This window comes from Diabrotica undecimpunctata, chromosome 7 (genome assembly GCF_040954645.1).
Source record: "Diabrotica undecimpunctata isolate CICGRU chromosome 7, icDiaUnde3, whole genome shotgun sequence".
Lineage (NCBI taxonomy): Eukaryota > Metazoa > Arthropoda > Insecta > Coleoptera > Chrysomelidae > Diabrotica > Diabrotica undecimpunctata.
In genome coordinates this window covers 39,150,858-39,167,188 of record NC_092809.1, presented here as the reverse complement: position 1 = coordinate 39,167,188, position 16,331 = coordinate 39,150,858, and the positions used below count along the sequence as shown (strand labels likewise).

General features: G+C 33.7%; 1 protein-coding gene across 2 annotated transcripts in view; it reads right to left on the bottom strand.

Moving 5' to 3' along the window:
* Positions 1 to 16,331, bottom strand: part of Hacd2 (3-hydroxyacyl-CoA dehydratase 2) — a 45,022-nt gene that overhangs the window by 27,082 nt on the left and 1,609 nt on the right. The window contains exon 1 of one of the 2 annotated variants that reach the window (XM_072537131.1): positions 3,746 to 3,904. The exons of the other annotated variant lie outside the window; for it this stretch is intronic. Within the exon in view, the coding sequence (XP_072393232.1) occupies positions 3,746 to 3,766 (21 nt within the window). The 5' untranslated portion in view covers positions 3,767 to 3,904. Of the gene's footprint in view, positions 1 to 3,745; positions 3,905 to 16,331 lie in introns of those variants that run through there. 2 annotated transcript variants of the gene reach the window in all.

Genomic DNA, 16,331 nt, shown 5'->3' with positions numbered 1-16,331 from the left:
TTTTCTTCATTCAAAAATTTTCCTTCAATCATGAAAAATTCAAAAATACTATTATTTTCCATTTATTCATATAAATATATAAACATATATATATATATATATATATATATATATATATATATATATATATATATATATATATATATAGTAAAAAATACGACCGTTGATTAAATTTGGAATATATTCAATGGTTGAATAGCAGAGGGCAAATAAAAGTCGTCATATATATATATATATATATATATATATATATATATATATATATATATATATATATATATATATATATATATATGAAAACTGTGACATCGCAGAAAATCCGCAGTTGAACATATTTGTACGCTTCATGACAGATAGTTTCTATGTCGTGGAGGAGCTATTAGGTATGTGCCAACTCGTCTCCACAACAACACAGGATATCTTGGACCGAGTGAAAAAAATAAGTCGACTTGTACAACTGGAACGCCTTTCATAGTTAATCGGATCAAAAGATTTACAACGCTACTTGAAAACTTCTTAGGAAAAAGAGTTTTCATATTCCATTGTATAATCAAGAATCTTTATGTGTCAAGGGACTCGATGTATCTTTGATGATTGAGACTATATCGCGGCAATAAAATACTTGGTCGAGCTACCAATCGACGACGATTCCAAGAACTTTTTCAGGAAGAAATACTTTTTTATTGCAATTGCCGGGCCAAAAGGGATGCACTGACGAGATTTTTGAATTTAAAATTGTATGTGTATTTTGCAATTTTTAGAGGAGAACGAGGAACTGCCAAACGAGTAGCCTCTGTTAAAAAAATAAAGACTGGGTATGAAATTTAGCTTTTCTTGCGGACATAATGGGATATTTGAACATCCATTCTCCATTCTATGGTTCTACAGCCCAATTTAAGCCTTGGCCTTCCTCAGAAAACCTCTCCATTCTTTACGGTCTGTAGCCACTCTCCTCCACGATCGACTGCCAAGGAGAATTTTTACATCCTCATCCACATCATCCTTCTATCACTTTCTCGATCTCCCAATAGACCTCTTCCCTGAATAGGCGAACATACTGAGACAAAGGTGGTTCTTTGTACTATATATATATATATATATATATATATTATCTATAAATAATTGTATCTGATTCGCCACCTGTTGTTCTCTGTTCTCATTCATAGCGCCTATTATTCGTCTCAATACCTTTCTTTCAAATATGTCATGAGGTTTACAGATTTTTGAGTCCATATCCAAATTTCACATCCATAGTCCACTATCGGTCTGATTATGTGGTCTTGTAGATTCGTATCTTAGTCCTTTGATGTACGTCTCGTCATTTAAATATCTGGTTCGAAGTAAAGTCTGCCGTATTGGCTAGGATGATTCTCCTGCTAAGCTCTGCATGGTTAATGTTATTCTTTGTTGTTATGTTGACTCCTAAATAGATAAAGCTATGTTGTCAACTGTCAGGTAGGGTCGTGTTGCACTCTCGTATCGACTTTGTACCAGGATTTGTCTTTTTTATGTTTATTGACAGACCTATTTGTTTAGCATTTTATTTTTAATTCCGTAAACACATTCTCGCCTGTTGATTTGGTTCTGCTCATGATATTTATCTCATCTGCATATGCTGCCAGTTGAACTGATTTATTAATAAGTGCCCATCACCCTGTTTTAATCATTGTGTTATTTGAAATGGATCTGTCATCTCAGGTTGTATCTGTACCTGCGCCACTGCGTCCGTCATCGTCATTCGGGTGAACCTAATTAGTTTGGACGATATTTCAAATTCACTTAATATTTTGTGTAAATGTGCTCTGTTTATGGAGCCATACGCTTGTTTAAAGTCGACGAAAATAGTATAGACATATGTCATGTCCCCAGGCTTTGCTTAAAACTTCCTTAATCGTGAATAACTGGTCTATGGTTGATCTTTTTTGTCTAAATCCTGCCTGACATGCTCCGATGATCTTATCTGCTAGGGGTTGTAATCTATAGTTAAGTATACTGGTAAATATTTTATGTCCACAACACAGCATGAAAATTCCCCTATAGTTTTGATATATGAGTTTGTCGCCCTGTTTATGGATTGGGCAGATGATACTCTTATTCTACTGTTTTGGCATTTTCTCTTGTCTCCATATTCTGTGTATGACCTCATATATCCATTTCGTTATTTCCTTCTGACGGGAGTTCGGTATTTCCTTCCTCCAGAATTCTGCGAGTACTCAGAGTAAAGAGTACTGAAGGTAACAGAGGCCTTGTTATTTTTCTGCAGTTTGATTGCCCTTTCAACCCCCTCTATCATTGGCCACTTTGTTGTCTTATTCTATTTATTTTCTGCTTCTTCCAATAGTTTATGTCCTGTGCGCTCTATATCATCACTGTGAGAGTTTTCGGTCAGCAGATTTTCAAGATATGTTTTCCAAGTGTCTTTAATATCTTTAGTGTTACTGGTTATTTCGCCGGTTTTATTCCTCTACAGATTAGTTTTTGGTTTATATCCTTGTTTCATTTGTTTGATAAATTGATATACAGTTCGTATTTTGTTTTCTCTAAAGTTCATTCATCATCCAACCATTGGTCGACTTTCCTTTCTTTATATTGTTCTGAAGCTATTGTCTTGTGCCATTTCAAATTAGATACTATTTTATTGGGAATAAGCCACAATTGAAGGTTAAAATAAGTTTATTGACGTTTTAATTTCCACTTCGGAAATCGTTCTCAAATACAAACATTAATAAATTGAACAAATTTTGTTTTGTTACTTGGTGAAAAATTCTTCTAATAATTTAATTTTATCTGACTCATTTATATTAACAATTCGGACATATATTACACATTTTAAAGTAGACGACTTTAAAATGATATTGCCAATATTGCTGAGTTGCGTTCCTGGGACGACTTTATTGTAAGATAGTTCATTCGATTACATGAAATCAACTTTAACTTGAGAACATCCGTCAGAAAACATCAGGAACGCAACTCAGCAATATTGGCAATATCATTTTAAAGTCTTCTACTTTAAAATGTATAATATATGGCTGGATTGTCAATATAAATGAGTCAGATTATATTAAATTATTAGAAAAAATTTTCACCAAATAACAAAAAACAAAATTTGTTTCATTTATTAATGTTTGTAGAACATTTTGGAGAACGATTTCCGAAGTGGAAATTGAAACGTCAATAAACTTACTTTAACCTTTAATTGGGGCTTATTCCCATTTAAATAGTAATTACTTTAAAATGCCCCAAGAAAATAGATTCAGAACAATATTAATGGACGGACAAAATAACCAACGAGACCGTACTACGAACAATGGGAAAAGTAAGAGAAGGTATGTACATGATTAGAAGGAAAAAGTTAGAATGTCTTGGATATATAATGAGAAACGGCACTGAATATGGATTACTAAAAATAATCCTAAAAGGAAAAGTTTTCGGAATGCGAGAAATTCGTAGAAGAATATCACGGTTAAAAAGCCTGAGAAAATGGTTCTCCACAACAACTCATCTATTTAAAGCATCAGTCAAGAGAGCCAGAATGATGGCTGGAAACGAATAGGCACGAAAAGAAGAACAGGATCAAGATTTAAATAAAAAAATTCATATGCAAACGCCACATTAACCACATCAACCATAAACATGTATACACTTTCATAAATCAATCATATTTGTGAGGAAAAATATTGTATATGTAAAAAAATCTAAAATAACTGTGCAAGTGCCTCTATGATCCTATATAATTTATTATTACCTTTGATTCATCGAACCCCATAACGGACGGATTGTTTTAAGTTTTTTTATATAGAACTTTCCGAACCACATAAAGTACGCGTGTATCTCCAACTACTTTTCGTATATCGCCTATTACATGTATAGTCGTCGAGTCACTGTTTGGTTTTCTAGCGTACTTCTTTATAACCCTCTCTTATCTACTGACGTTTCAAATTTAAATGAATATTGAAAAAAAAACCATTGACTTTGTATACTTGAGAAACTGCTAATGGTATATTTTTCATGAAAATTTGCTGATAGGTATTTAGATTTACTGCGTAATGTTTATCACATATAATTATTTAAATATCATGGGAAGACCTGTTCGGTAGGTAGTGATTTATATATTCGATAAAAGCTGTAGTCTCTTCTGGTTCTTATTGTTCTATCGGTTTATTCTTTTAGAATAAACCATACGGATTCCGGTGCCCTATTATTCATATCAATATCAGATCATAATAATCCTGTATTCTCTGTGATCGAAACTAAACTAAAAGGATCCATACAAAAAACGTACTAAAAAAAACTCATCGTACAATCCTGTGACTAAAACTGAGAAGTGATAACAGCAAACAAGATATAGAGAAAGAAATGAATGAAGATCTCGATAACGTACTTCTTCTTTATCTTTCTTTTTTGTTCATTAAGTCTTTTGTTATGTAGCCAAACAATTCCTTTAAATTTCTCATCCAAGACGTCCTTCTACGGCCTAGATTCCGTTTTCTATCTCGCCAGTCATCATCTCGTAGATGCCTTTCGGTCATGGCTTGTCTGATACCCTCCTGCCATGTATTTCTCGGGTGTCCTCTTCTTCTCAGCACTGGTCTCCACTTCATCATTTTCTTTGGTCACCTGTCTCCTTTGGATTCTACGATTTGTTTGGCCTATATAGGATCGGGGGCAGTCTGCACAAGGAATTTCATAAACTTCGTGTTGTTCATCTGGAATGTTGTCTTTGATTGATCGGACACGAGATAAAAGTTTTTGTTGGGGGATAAATATTGTCTTTATTCCTATTGATTTTAGAATTTTGTCGATTTTGTCAGTGACACCTTTGATGTAAGGAAGAAAAGCTTTCGTATGATGAGGGTCTGAGTCTTTGGGTTGAGATTAAGTGGGAGATTGATGTCTGTGGATGCTCCTATTGATGTGGTAACCGTTTTGGATGAGGGCTTGTTTTAAACTAGAGAGCTCAGCGGGTCTACTTGCATCATCGCAAAGGCGTATTGATTTGGAGACAAGCGTATTAATGACTGAATTAATTTGTGAAGGGGGATGATGAGAGTTAGCATGCAAGTAACGAACGGTATGGCTGGGTTTTCGATCAACAGAGTGATGAAAACCTTGGGATTGGTTTTCTTTATAATAACGTCGAGAAACGGTAGGGATGAATCAGTTTCCACCTCCATAGTGAACTGGATAGTAAGATGTATACCATTCAGATGGGTTTGAAGAAACCAAAGCATCCCTGCTATGGGGCGAAATGACGAATGTATCGTCAACATATCGTAGTCAACATGTGGGTTTGAGCATTGATGTGGATATTGCTCGGGTCTCGTCAGAAATCTCCAGAGATCTCCCTGAAATTTTTTGCAGCTATACTCGGATATATGTTCAAGCGAATGGAACGAAAGGATAATATGAGAATTAATATAAATGAAGGGGATCTGAACCACCTAAGATTTACCGATTTATAAAGCTCCAAAAATGCTGGAAACGCTCTCTGAAACGTCAAAAATAATTGATCTTAAAATTAAAACCTCAAAGACAAAGACAAAATGTATGACCAACGGTGTAGTCAGCGATAAAATCAGATTGAAAGCCAATCGACCAATTAATAGCTTACAAATATCTGTCTTTGATAGATTGAACAATATTTTCAAGTCTAATATTCCAGATTGTTTAAAAAGAAAGGTTTTTAACCAAAGTGTTTTACCGGTTCTTACATATGACGCAGAAACACTAACTCTCACAAAAGGAACAATAAATAATATAAGTTATACACGTTATATAAAGATCAATGTTAGGTATTACCAGCAGAAATAAAGTATCAAACCTAGAAATAAGAAGAACAATAGTAAGAGACGCAGTTGAAAGAATAGCCATGGCTAAATGGACTTGGGCCGGACATGTTCCCAGATTGGCGAAATGTGGAATGGCGACAAGAGACATATCGAAGCAGGGGATGACCAACGACTAGATGTACGAATGATATAAAGCGCGTCACCACAAATTGGATGTAATGTACGAATAGCATATATGTTTGTGGCTGTTCATTTTTCTAAAAGCTATTAGACAAAACAGATTTGTCAGTACAAGACCTTCTCACACGGAATCTACTTTGCTCCTCCTCTTCCGTAACCTGATTCTCTATTCTTTCTTTTATAATCTTGCCGTAAAGTCTAGAAACAGAGTTTGTTTTCCTTCGGAGGGTAGGGCAGTTCTTCTCAAAAAGTAATAAAAACACAAAAGCGAGTAATTACAGTAACGATCAGTAGGTTCAATGGGGGAGATCTGTAGTTCTAGAAGCTCGTCCATTTTCATTGTAATTAGAATTTTCTTTACTTCAGCAGGTGTTATTGAGTTTTCTTCTAAAAAATATGTCTTTGACAGAAAAGACTGGCCATTATCTAAAAAAAATTGTGGAAGATCTTCATGTGTTTACATTTATTAGCCTAATATTTTCTTTCTCGTCAGCACTCTCCATAAAAATACTTAATTGTCAATAAGCGCTACGAAAATTAGTACCATTATCACAAAATACATGAGATATTCGACCTCTCCAAGCGATAAAACGTTGCAAAGTGGCCAAAAGGCTTCTGCGGTTAAATTACCGCAATCAGTACAGTTGTGTATTATTTTATGGTGTATGGAGTTTAAAAATAATTTTAGTGAAGTGTGATAAAAAATATTTTATAGCTATCTTAATATTAACTTTGTCAATCTGTTCCTGGTGTTCTTGTGATCACAAAATGTAAAATAAAATAATAAAAATAGGAAATGTTGAATTTATTACAAGAGCGGAATGGCGGCCTATCAATTACTGGATTGTATACATATTTGTCTGTCCAGTTACTAACACCTCGGTCAGTGACTGGATTAACTATGATTTTACAAGGAAACTCTCATGTAATTTGCCATGTAAAGACGATGTTGCTACTATAAGGTTTATTTCTTACAAACAAATTTTTCCAGTCATTGACAGGGGATGTCAATCATAGGATACTTACTACATGTTCATAACTGGATTTCTTTTCAAATGGATCATGGATCAAATGGCTGCAGTACTTCTTGTATAACTTTGTTATAGACTGGATGGTAGCTGCTTAGATGACATAGAAATCAATAAGCAAGAAGAAACTGAATTTTCAGAAGTAGATGCTGTTGGTGAAGGTGCTGTAGGAGACTATCTACTTTCGTGGGGAGAAAGGAAAAAAACTTCCCGAAGAAAGTGAGGTAGAAGCGATGTGCCTCAAAGCAACCAATCATGAAAAAACTCAATTTAAAACTGACGAAAATGACGTTTTAACTATAAAATTTTTAGATATAATCGGTAAATTACATACTCTTGAGATTGTAACTTCCGAAGATAGGCTAAAATATAACTTTTCAAACCTATCGATGTATTTGAAGCAATACCTACTATTAAGTGTATTTTTATTACTTAATTTTTATAGCAGTTAAAATATCATTAATAATTACGTTTTTGGAATTTTGTCATATGAATAACAAGATGTTAAAAAAATGGATTTTTCCAAAATTACTGTCAGTTACTGGGTAAAACAAATTGTTGTGTGTCTTCGCTAAAATAAAACTAAAAAAATTTGTCTTTTTATTAATTAACCCCTTAATGTACGTGCCCGTCTCTGACACGAGCGCGCCTTACTTACAATTTTGTACCGCTCGGATTGGGCACGGGCGACCATAAAATTTTAATTATTAATTTTGGTTAGCACATGCAAAGCTGGTATTTATATAGAAACGAATAAAAACCTAAATAGCGGTAAAGTCGGCACGTAATTTCGTTGGAAAATTTATAGGAACAAGAGCGAGTAAGATACTAGCAAATTGGCAACAATGTTAGTGTTACCAGTAGTCTACTGACTTGAAATTTGAAAATAAAATAAGTGTTGCTATGTTGGCTAAAACATATAATATTGGGAAACAGTTCGTGACATTGCGAAGAAAAAATCCGAATTACAGAGCTTTGTAGCTAAAGCGGACAGTGTAAAAGCAATTTCTGACAGGAAATCTCTAAAAGGGTCTACGTTTCGAGAACTTGATGATGCTATGACCAAGTGGTTCTTGCAGAAAAGATCAATGGGGGTTCCAATATCAGGACCTATGTGTGCTAGGCAAGCTGAAAAGTTTCACGAGCAGTTGAAAATTAAAGGCACCTTCTCGGCATCTTCTGGTTGGCTTTAAAGATTTAAAAAACGTCATGGAATACAAAAATTAGCTGTTCAAGGGAGAAATTAAGTGCTGATGATGTAGCTATGGTAGAATTTTGCTACGATTTTGAAAATCTCATAACGGAGCACGACCTAAAACCTGAGCAAGTGTATAATGCAGACGAAACTGGGAAAGCAATGCCGAGAAGAACCCTTGTTGCAGGCTCAGAAACTAGTGCACTAGGTTAGCTTTAATTCTTTTTACGTACAAAGTATTTTTCAAAATAATTTTTTTTTAGGTTTCAAATCAAGTTAACAGTTTTATGCTGTGCTAATGCCTCAGGAACCCATAAGCTTAGGTTAGCCGTAATTGGAAAATCCAAAAATCCGAGGGCTTTTAAAAATATAAAAACACTGCCCGTTGATTATTATAATCAAAAGGCAGCTTGGATGGATCGTGTAATTTTTAAACAGTGGTTTTCCCAAAAATTTATACCTCAAGTTAGAGCTTATCTACAAGAAAATAATCTTCCACCAAAGGCTGTACTGTTACTGGACAATGCGCCATCGCATCCTGATGTAGAGCAACTAAAGTCAGCAGATGGAAACATATTCGTAGCATATTTTCCTCCGAATGTAACATCTATTGCCCAGCCAATGGACTAAGGTGTTATCGAGGCCATGAAAAGGCTCTACAGGAAAGACCTTATGCTTCAACTGTTGGGAGAATGTGATATTGTGGGATTTTGGAAACGCCTAAATTTAAAAGAGGCAATTTATGCTGTAGCTCGGGCTTGGAGTGAAGTGAAAACGGATCATATTAAAAAATCATGTTATAAAATAATGACCTTAGAAGATATGGAAGATGAAGACGGTAATCACGTAAATGAAGGTGAGCTATCGGTCGAAAACATAGCATCTATAGCCTCACAAATCAAAGGTTTGGAAGAAACGAACAATAACGAAATACAGGAATGGATAGAATGTGATCGCCAAGAAACAGGGTATCAGATTATGAATGACGATTATCTTACAGAAAGTTCTGACACAAGTAGTGATGATGATGAGAATTGTGCTGACAATGATTGCGTCATTAAGACAAGTCATCGGGAAGCAAGGGATGCAGTAAATGTACTTATTCAATATTTTGAAGAACAGCCTGGAGCTGATGACATTCATGTACTTCAGCTTAAAAACATAAAGGAAATTATAAAGTGTAGAAGTTACGAAGCTCAAAAACAAACCAAAATTAGTGATTTTTTTAAATGATTTTTTTTAAATATGTAATGTTTATTCATAGCATATACATTATGTAGAAATAATAATATGTATGTACTTTTATTTTTTGTTACATGTATGTTGTATGTATCACGTTTCTGCTCTTCGTTTGACACATGTATTTGTCTAAATAAATTATTAAAAAAATAAATTGAGGTCTTTGGATTATCCGTGTTTTCGATTATCCGGCGAAGGCTCGGTCCGGGCTGGACCGGATAATCGAGGTTCTACTGTATAAGCAAAACGAGAATATCTACAATTACAATAAAAATAAAGGTTTCAACTAACACCTAGTTCGAAGTAAGTACTTACTAATCTACTCAGAATCACTGTTATCACTAGTATCACTCGTATCTTCTAAATTTATAGTTAATTTGGTTAATGCTGGTAAATATTTAACATAGTCATTTTCCACTGCGATTACATGTTTGATTACATTTTTCCAGTTGGTTGCTGTGATCTTTGTGACTTCTCTTCTCATTAACTGGAGAACAGTAGACGAAAATTTAGGAGCCACGTTTCTTCTTCTTATATTTCCTTTCCTTCTTATATTAACTCTATTGGGTTCAACATACAATAATGAGGAGGAAGTCTAAGCACGGTATGCCCATTACTGCGAGTACAGTTATCAACAACATATTCCTTCTGGTACTGTCTACTATAAACAACCTGTAACAATTGCTTTTTACTATATGATGCCTCAAAATACAAATCTTTCTCAAATAAAAATTCTTGAATTTGTAATTTCTTTCAAGTAATATTTGGAATTTTCTCATTAATCTTGAATGATATGATGCGTTGTCCATGACAATCACACTATATTTAGGTAATCTCGGAAGAAGAGATTTTTCAAACCATGATTGAAAAATTAAACTTTCCATATCCTCATGATAATTTAGAGACGCGTCTTTATTTTTTTTTTTTTTTTGTAGATATTAATAATACATCGTCGATCCATCTATTTTCTCCACCGCAGTGTAAAATTATAATTCTCTGTCCTGTCACGAGTATCACACCAGGTCTCATCTAAATAAACAACATTTCGTTTCATTTTTCGATACCCAGTTATCTGTCTGATATAGATGTTTCTTTTTTTTTTTTTATTTAACATCCAATGTTTATTGCAATCTGTCCCGTTACAAACAATAAGCAATATGTATAATTTATGTACAATAACATAGTGGGAAGCTGCCCAGTGGCGAGCACCCAGGTAAGATATAATATAAATATAATCTATGATATAACAATTAATTTAAACTTTCACTTAACAGAGTTTAATACAGATAAACATCACTGACACACATATGAGTATTACAAGGCTAAAAACACAAATTAAGGAAAGATTTAGAAACCACCAGAATAGAAACTTGTTATTTCACCGCACCATGAACTATGCTCTATATAGATGTTTCTTAAAGAAATTATTCTAGTACTTTCCATTAGTGTCTGGCGCTTGTCTATATTTTTGTAGCTATGTGCGGTTCTATTTGTCTGAATTTGCTACCATCCTTTCTCCTCTGTCCAGAAGAGATGTTTGTCCTATATTCTTTATATTCTTGCAGCAGGTTGCTTTGATCACTCTCGTTAAAAAACATGTTTCTGCAATTGCTTCTGATTTAGACAGTTCAGAACACAGGCATTCATAAACACGTTTCAGCATACGTTTGGCATCATCAGAAAGGTATTGAACACGTCGCTTACGTTTTACTACACAGCTTTGTAAATCTTCCAATTGATTAGAGAGTTACACTGGCTCTTCAGTTGCAGAATTATTATCACACCGCAGACGCCACATTTTAAAAATATTTTCGTAAAATGGTAAAAGAAAGAACACTGAATTTGAATAATTTAACTGAACGCTGTAGTAGTTACGGTTATACTAAAAATATTCTTGTTTCGCAAAATCTGATTACGCTGGTTTAAAAATAAAATATTATACCTACCTACCCAAGTGTAAACCACTGGCCGGTTGAAACGTGATTTTTTCTGATAAACTACTTTATGGTTTCGGTCGCTCAGGCAAATATTGTTATATCTTACCCGAAGAATGCATAAGTTTGCCGATACAAGATAACACATTGTAATTTGTCATAACAGTGATATCCGATGTTCTTATTGGCTCTTGGTCCACGTGGACTGATCAACAGTTCGATGATAACTTCAACTGGGTGACTGCCCATATTTTAAAACATAATACCAGGCACATGGGAATATTAAAACTTTGTATTATTATACATCTCAGTCATTGATAATTTTGCAGTTAATAGCTACTCCTGGTAGAGTACTTTTATTTTAATTTTTATTGCCTGCTTTTATTACAGATAAATATATTTTTACACAGTCTTACCGAAATACGAGGCGACTTTAACTAAATACCTTTTTTTATTGCCCAGTCAGTGTTGAGTCAATATAAGATAAAATTTATTATCTAATAACTTGTAGTCGGAACAGGCATTTTTCACATTTGGTCCCGGTGAAGATAGCCTCAAACGAGTTTGACAGATCGAATTGGTGTTTGGCAGTGTTGAAATTTACATAACAAACGAAACATATGGAATAAAAAGCAATAAGATATATAAAAATTATTAGTTTAGAATTACCAAAAAAGAAAAAGTAAATAGTTTTAAGAGTTTTTAAAACTAAATAGTAAAATATCAGTATAAATAATAAAGTTAAAAATACATCTGTGGCAATTTGGCAAATGGTGGTTTGAGGGTTCTGACTCTATTGTCAAATCTATCCGCTAACCTATCAAAGGGCAATTGGCAAAAAAATTTCTATTAATTAACTGCAATTAATATCAAAACAAATATTAATTCATTTGTGTTTCACATAAATCATAAAATTGCTGAATCCATAAAATAATGTAATAAAAATGTACTTCTTAAAAGCTTTCTCTCTTTGTATTTGAAGCATACAACATATACAGTATACGTAAGGAGATGGCAACACTGTTAACGCAATATTACGTTCTGTGAAACTTAATTGAGAGCTAATTTGAGGCTATCTTCACTGGGACCAAACGTGAAAAATGTCCGTCGGAATCATTGATAGGAATTAATAGCAGAATTTTGTTCTTATATAAAGCGTTAGTGCATATAAAGCGAATTGTATTTTTTAAGAAACGTTTGCGTCTCAAATGGGCAAAGTAGTGGTGCAACAATGGAAGGATAAGAACGACGTTAGTCTTCTATCTACAGTGCATAATCCACAAATTCATCCAACAAGAAAAAGGGATAAAGAAGGAAAGGCTATTTCTAAACCGAAAGTCGTCATTGACTATAATGATACAATGGGAGGTGTTCATCGGCTAGATCAACACCTTGACTATCAACCACAAGAAAGAGGGGAAAAATACTACAAAAAATATTTTTCCCATCCATATCCCCCAATATTTTTTGAAATATAATTTATTGGATATTTCGATATGGAATGTATTTGTGTTTTGCCAAAAAAAAATGGGGGCCAAAAAAGTAATTTGGAGTCTAGAAAAAATTTAGTAGACAATATAATTGAGAAATTTTATACACCTACTAAAAAATCTAGAAGACGTAACATTCGACATGGACCTTTGCGTCTAACTGAGAGACACTTTCCGGAGTATGTTCCACCAACTGAGAAAAAGGTTAATCCATATATACATTATATGTGTATAATATTATTATATGTAAGAAAATACAATTTAATAATTCACCTCATCTCCAGGTAAAGTAAAGGTGCTACGCCACTGAAAATATTTTTTCAATTTAGTTACATAAAAACATGTCATTTTCACTTAAAAAATTCGATAATTTTTTGACCGAAACTTCAAAAGTAGTGTGTGCATTAAGGGGTTGAATATTCGATTCATTACCAACATTACAAAGTACTCTGAACAAATTTTGATTTCAGTAAGTATGATAAATATAGAGTAGGAATATTTTAATGAATTTTGTCACTCTGTGTACATAACTGGTTATCAAGTAGTAATCAAGTAAAAGTTTTATGAGAATGGAACTGGACTGGAGAACCTGGCGGATCCTCAACCGCATACGCACCGGCGATGTCCCTGTAAACCTAATTACATGGGCTATAAAGACAAATATCGACGCACTATGAATGTGGGGCAATACGGAATATGGAACACCTGAGGTTATGCAGACTCTGTCCATCACAGTGAACGCTCCATGATTTATGGGTCGCAAATACAAAGTTAATTGAGGTAGCTCGATACTGGGCTTAAAAATTGTAGTCGGATTCAGATTCGAAAAAGTAAGTATATGGATGTGAAAGTGGGGTAATGGCTTGAAAAGATAAAGCAGTTTTTTGTCGGAATAGACACTGTCTAATCAATGGAATAAAGAATAGAAAAACGAAAAAAAAATCGAATTATGTTACACTAACTGTACACAACGTTACGCTCCATGGAAAATTCAACAGGAACGGTTCAAATTATCGACGAATTTGAATTACAAACGTACAGATTATCTATGTTCCACTATATAATAATATAATAAATATACTGAATAGGGATACTACTATTGTCTATATCTCTGTATGATTGTTATTTGTCTTTTCATTTATTTTTATCATTTTTATTAATATTTAGATACATTCCCAATGTTTCTAATTCAATTATGCACTAATGTGCATAGAAAATGAACGACTGACTCATTGTGCGCAAAACACATCTATTTTTGTATATCAGTGTATATCCTTATACGTGAAAAAATCCACTTGCGTATTAGATTCCGACACAACGTAAGAGATTGGTTCGTCGATTTGACGTTAACATTACAGATAAAGGAGATGGGGAGAAAGACCTATTCTACAAAAAACTGGAAAGCACTTACATAGACCAGAGAAATTATCAAAATAAAAACCTTTTTCGGGACAATCTTATCACCATTTTTTATTTATTCCATTTATCAGTACTTTTTTACTTAGAAACGATATATAAACAATGTACGATCGCTATTTGATTGTAAATACTAAAGGTGAAGACCGGTAAATTATATAGAAAAGTGACACAATTTTACTGAAAATGTATAGAAAATCAGTCAAAATGAGAGTTTGTGAAGTTATTTTTGTTAATTGTTTGCTTAATTAATGCAAAAATAGCTTCAAACTCGAACGTTGATAACTCGAAATTCTCAATAACTCGTACTTTTACTCTGGTCCCGTTTCAATCCTATTCTATTATGAAGAATTTAACCTTTATAGCTCGAACACATACCTCGATAACTCGAACGGAAATTCGAAACTGATACATTTACTTTTGTTACTGATCGTTCACTTTTGTAACTCGAACTTGCCGAATTTTAAAATCCATTTTAATTGAACCATCGTGGTTCAATTTTTAGGTTTTCATTTCCATAAAGGGTGTTCAAGTATTACGTGACGCAATTTTTGAAGGTTTTCGACCCCCTCCTCCCACCTTGTAACGTTTTTATGTACCCCCTCCCCTTACCTAAACGTTATATAACACCCAAGTGATCATTTTTACCGAAAAGTAACAATTATGTTACGAAAAATACCGGAAAGTCGGTAAAATAACTTATCGTTTTAAGAAAATTTCACAATAAATAAAACAAGAGATTTCTAACTCACAATAATAAACTGTTACTCTTTTACTTTTTTATTTAAAAAATGTCTCACTGATACCCAGCGCATTCCTAAATCCGAACTGGGTTCATATAATGAAAATAGGTCTCTTTCGCAACAAATAATGCGAATAAAAATATTTTTCAATGTGTGGCTTATCAGACTAATTAATCTGTACTCGTCGCATCTTTGTGTCCGCGGTTTCTTGGGAATTGCTATAAAAACAGACTTTAGATGTTCCCCAGGTATTTCATCAGTAGTATATACATCACTAAAAAGCTTAACTAGAGCACTGATGTGGTCCTCTTGGATCATTTTTAAGAAATCAGATGGGATGTTGTCTGGTCCAGTTGCTTTCTTGGTTTTTACTGATTTTATTGCATTAAGAACTTGAGATTTTAAAATTTCAGGTCCTTCTTGATTTACATTGCTCTGTATGTTTGGAATGTCCTCTTGGAATAATTCAGTTATATAATTACTTAATGTTTCAAATATTTCTCGTTCATCAATGATAACTTTTCCTGCATTATCTACTACAGTATTGGTGTTTTTCTGATTATTCAGGCCAGTAACTGCACGAACTTTCTGGTGCTGCCAATTGAACATATCATGCTTCTTTTCTACTTCTTCCATTTCTGAAAGTCTATCCGCCATCCACTTTTCTTTAAGCCGCTCGTATTGTTTGTTTTATTTCTCTTTGCTTTCTTCTGTATTCGTCTGCCTTGTCCTTGTATTGCCTTCTTTGTTCCATAAGATCTATCTAGTATTTCTTCCAACATCCATTGAATCTATTAGTTATACTAAGTTCTTCTATTATCTTGGTCATATGTTCACGGAATATTTTCTATGTTTTGCTGATATCAAAGGGTTATGATCAGATCCAATATCTGCTCCATGGTATGTTGTAACTCTACTGATGGAGTTCCTAAATCTTTTGTTAATAATAATGGTATGCTTTGTAAAAAAAAAAAACAATTCAATTTACTACTCCTCTGTCCATCTGTTTGTCAGCCACTCAGATTCTTTCCATCCTGGCATCCAAAGAGCAGACAAAGAAGGTTTCGGAATTATTAAACCACATACATTAACTGTGTCTTCTTTGATTTAATAGCGCACAATGCAGAGAAGCTAATTTTCCTTTTGGCAGTAAGTCGCTGTGGGATGTGAAATAGATCTTACTGGTTGGACATATTCTGTTCTTAAGGTCACATTGTAGTGATGGACAAAAGAAATCATAGCACACCTGCTTAAATCCTTTCAGTGATAATCTTCCACAAGCAGCAACAGTAGCATTTGTCAGCACATTTAATCACT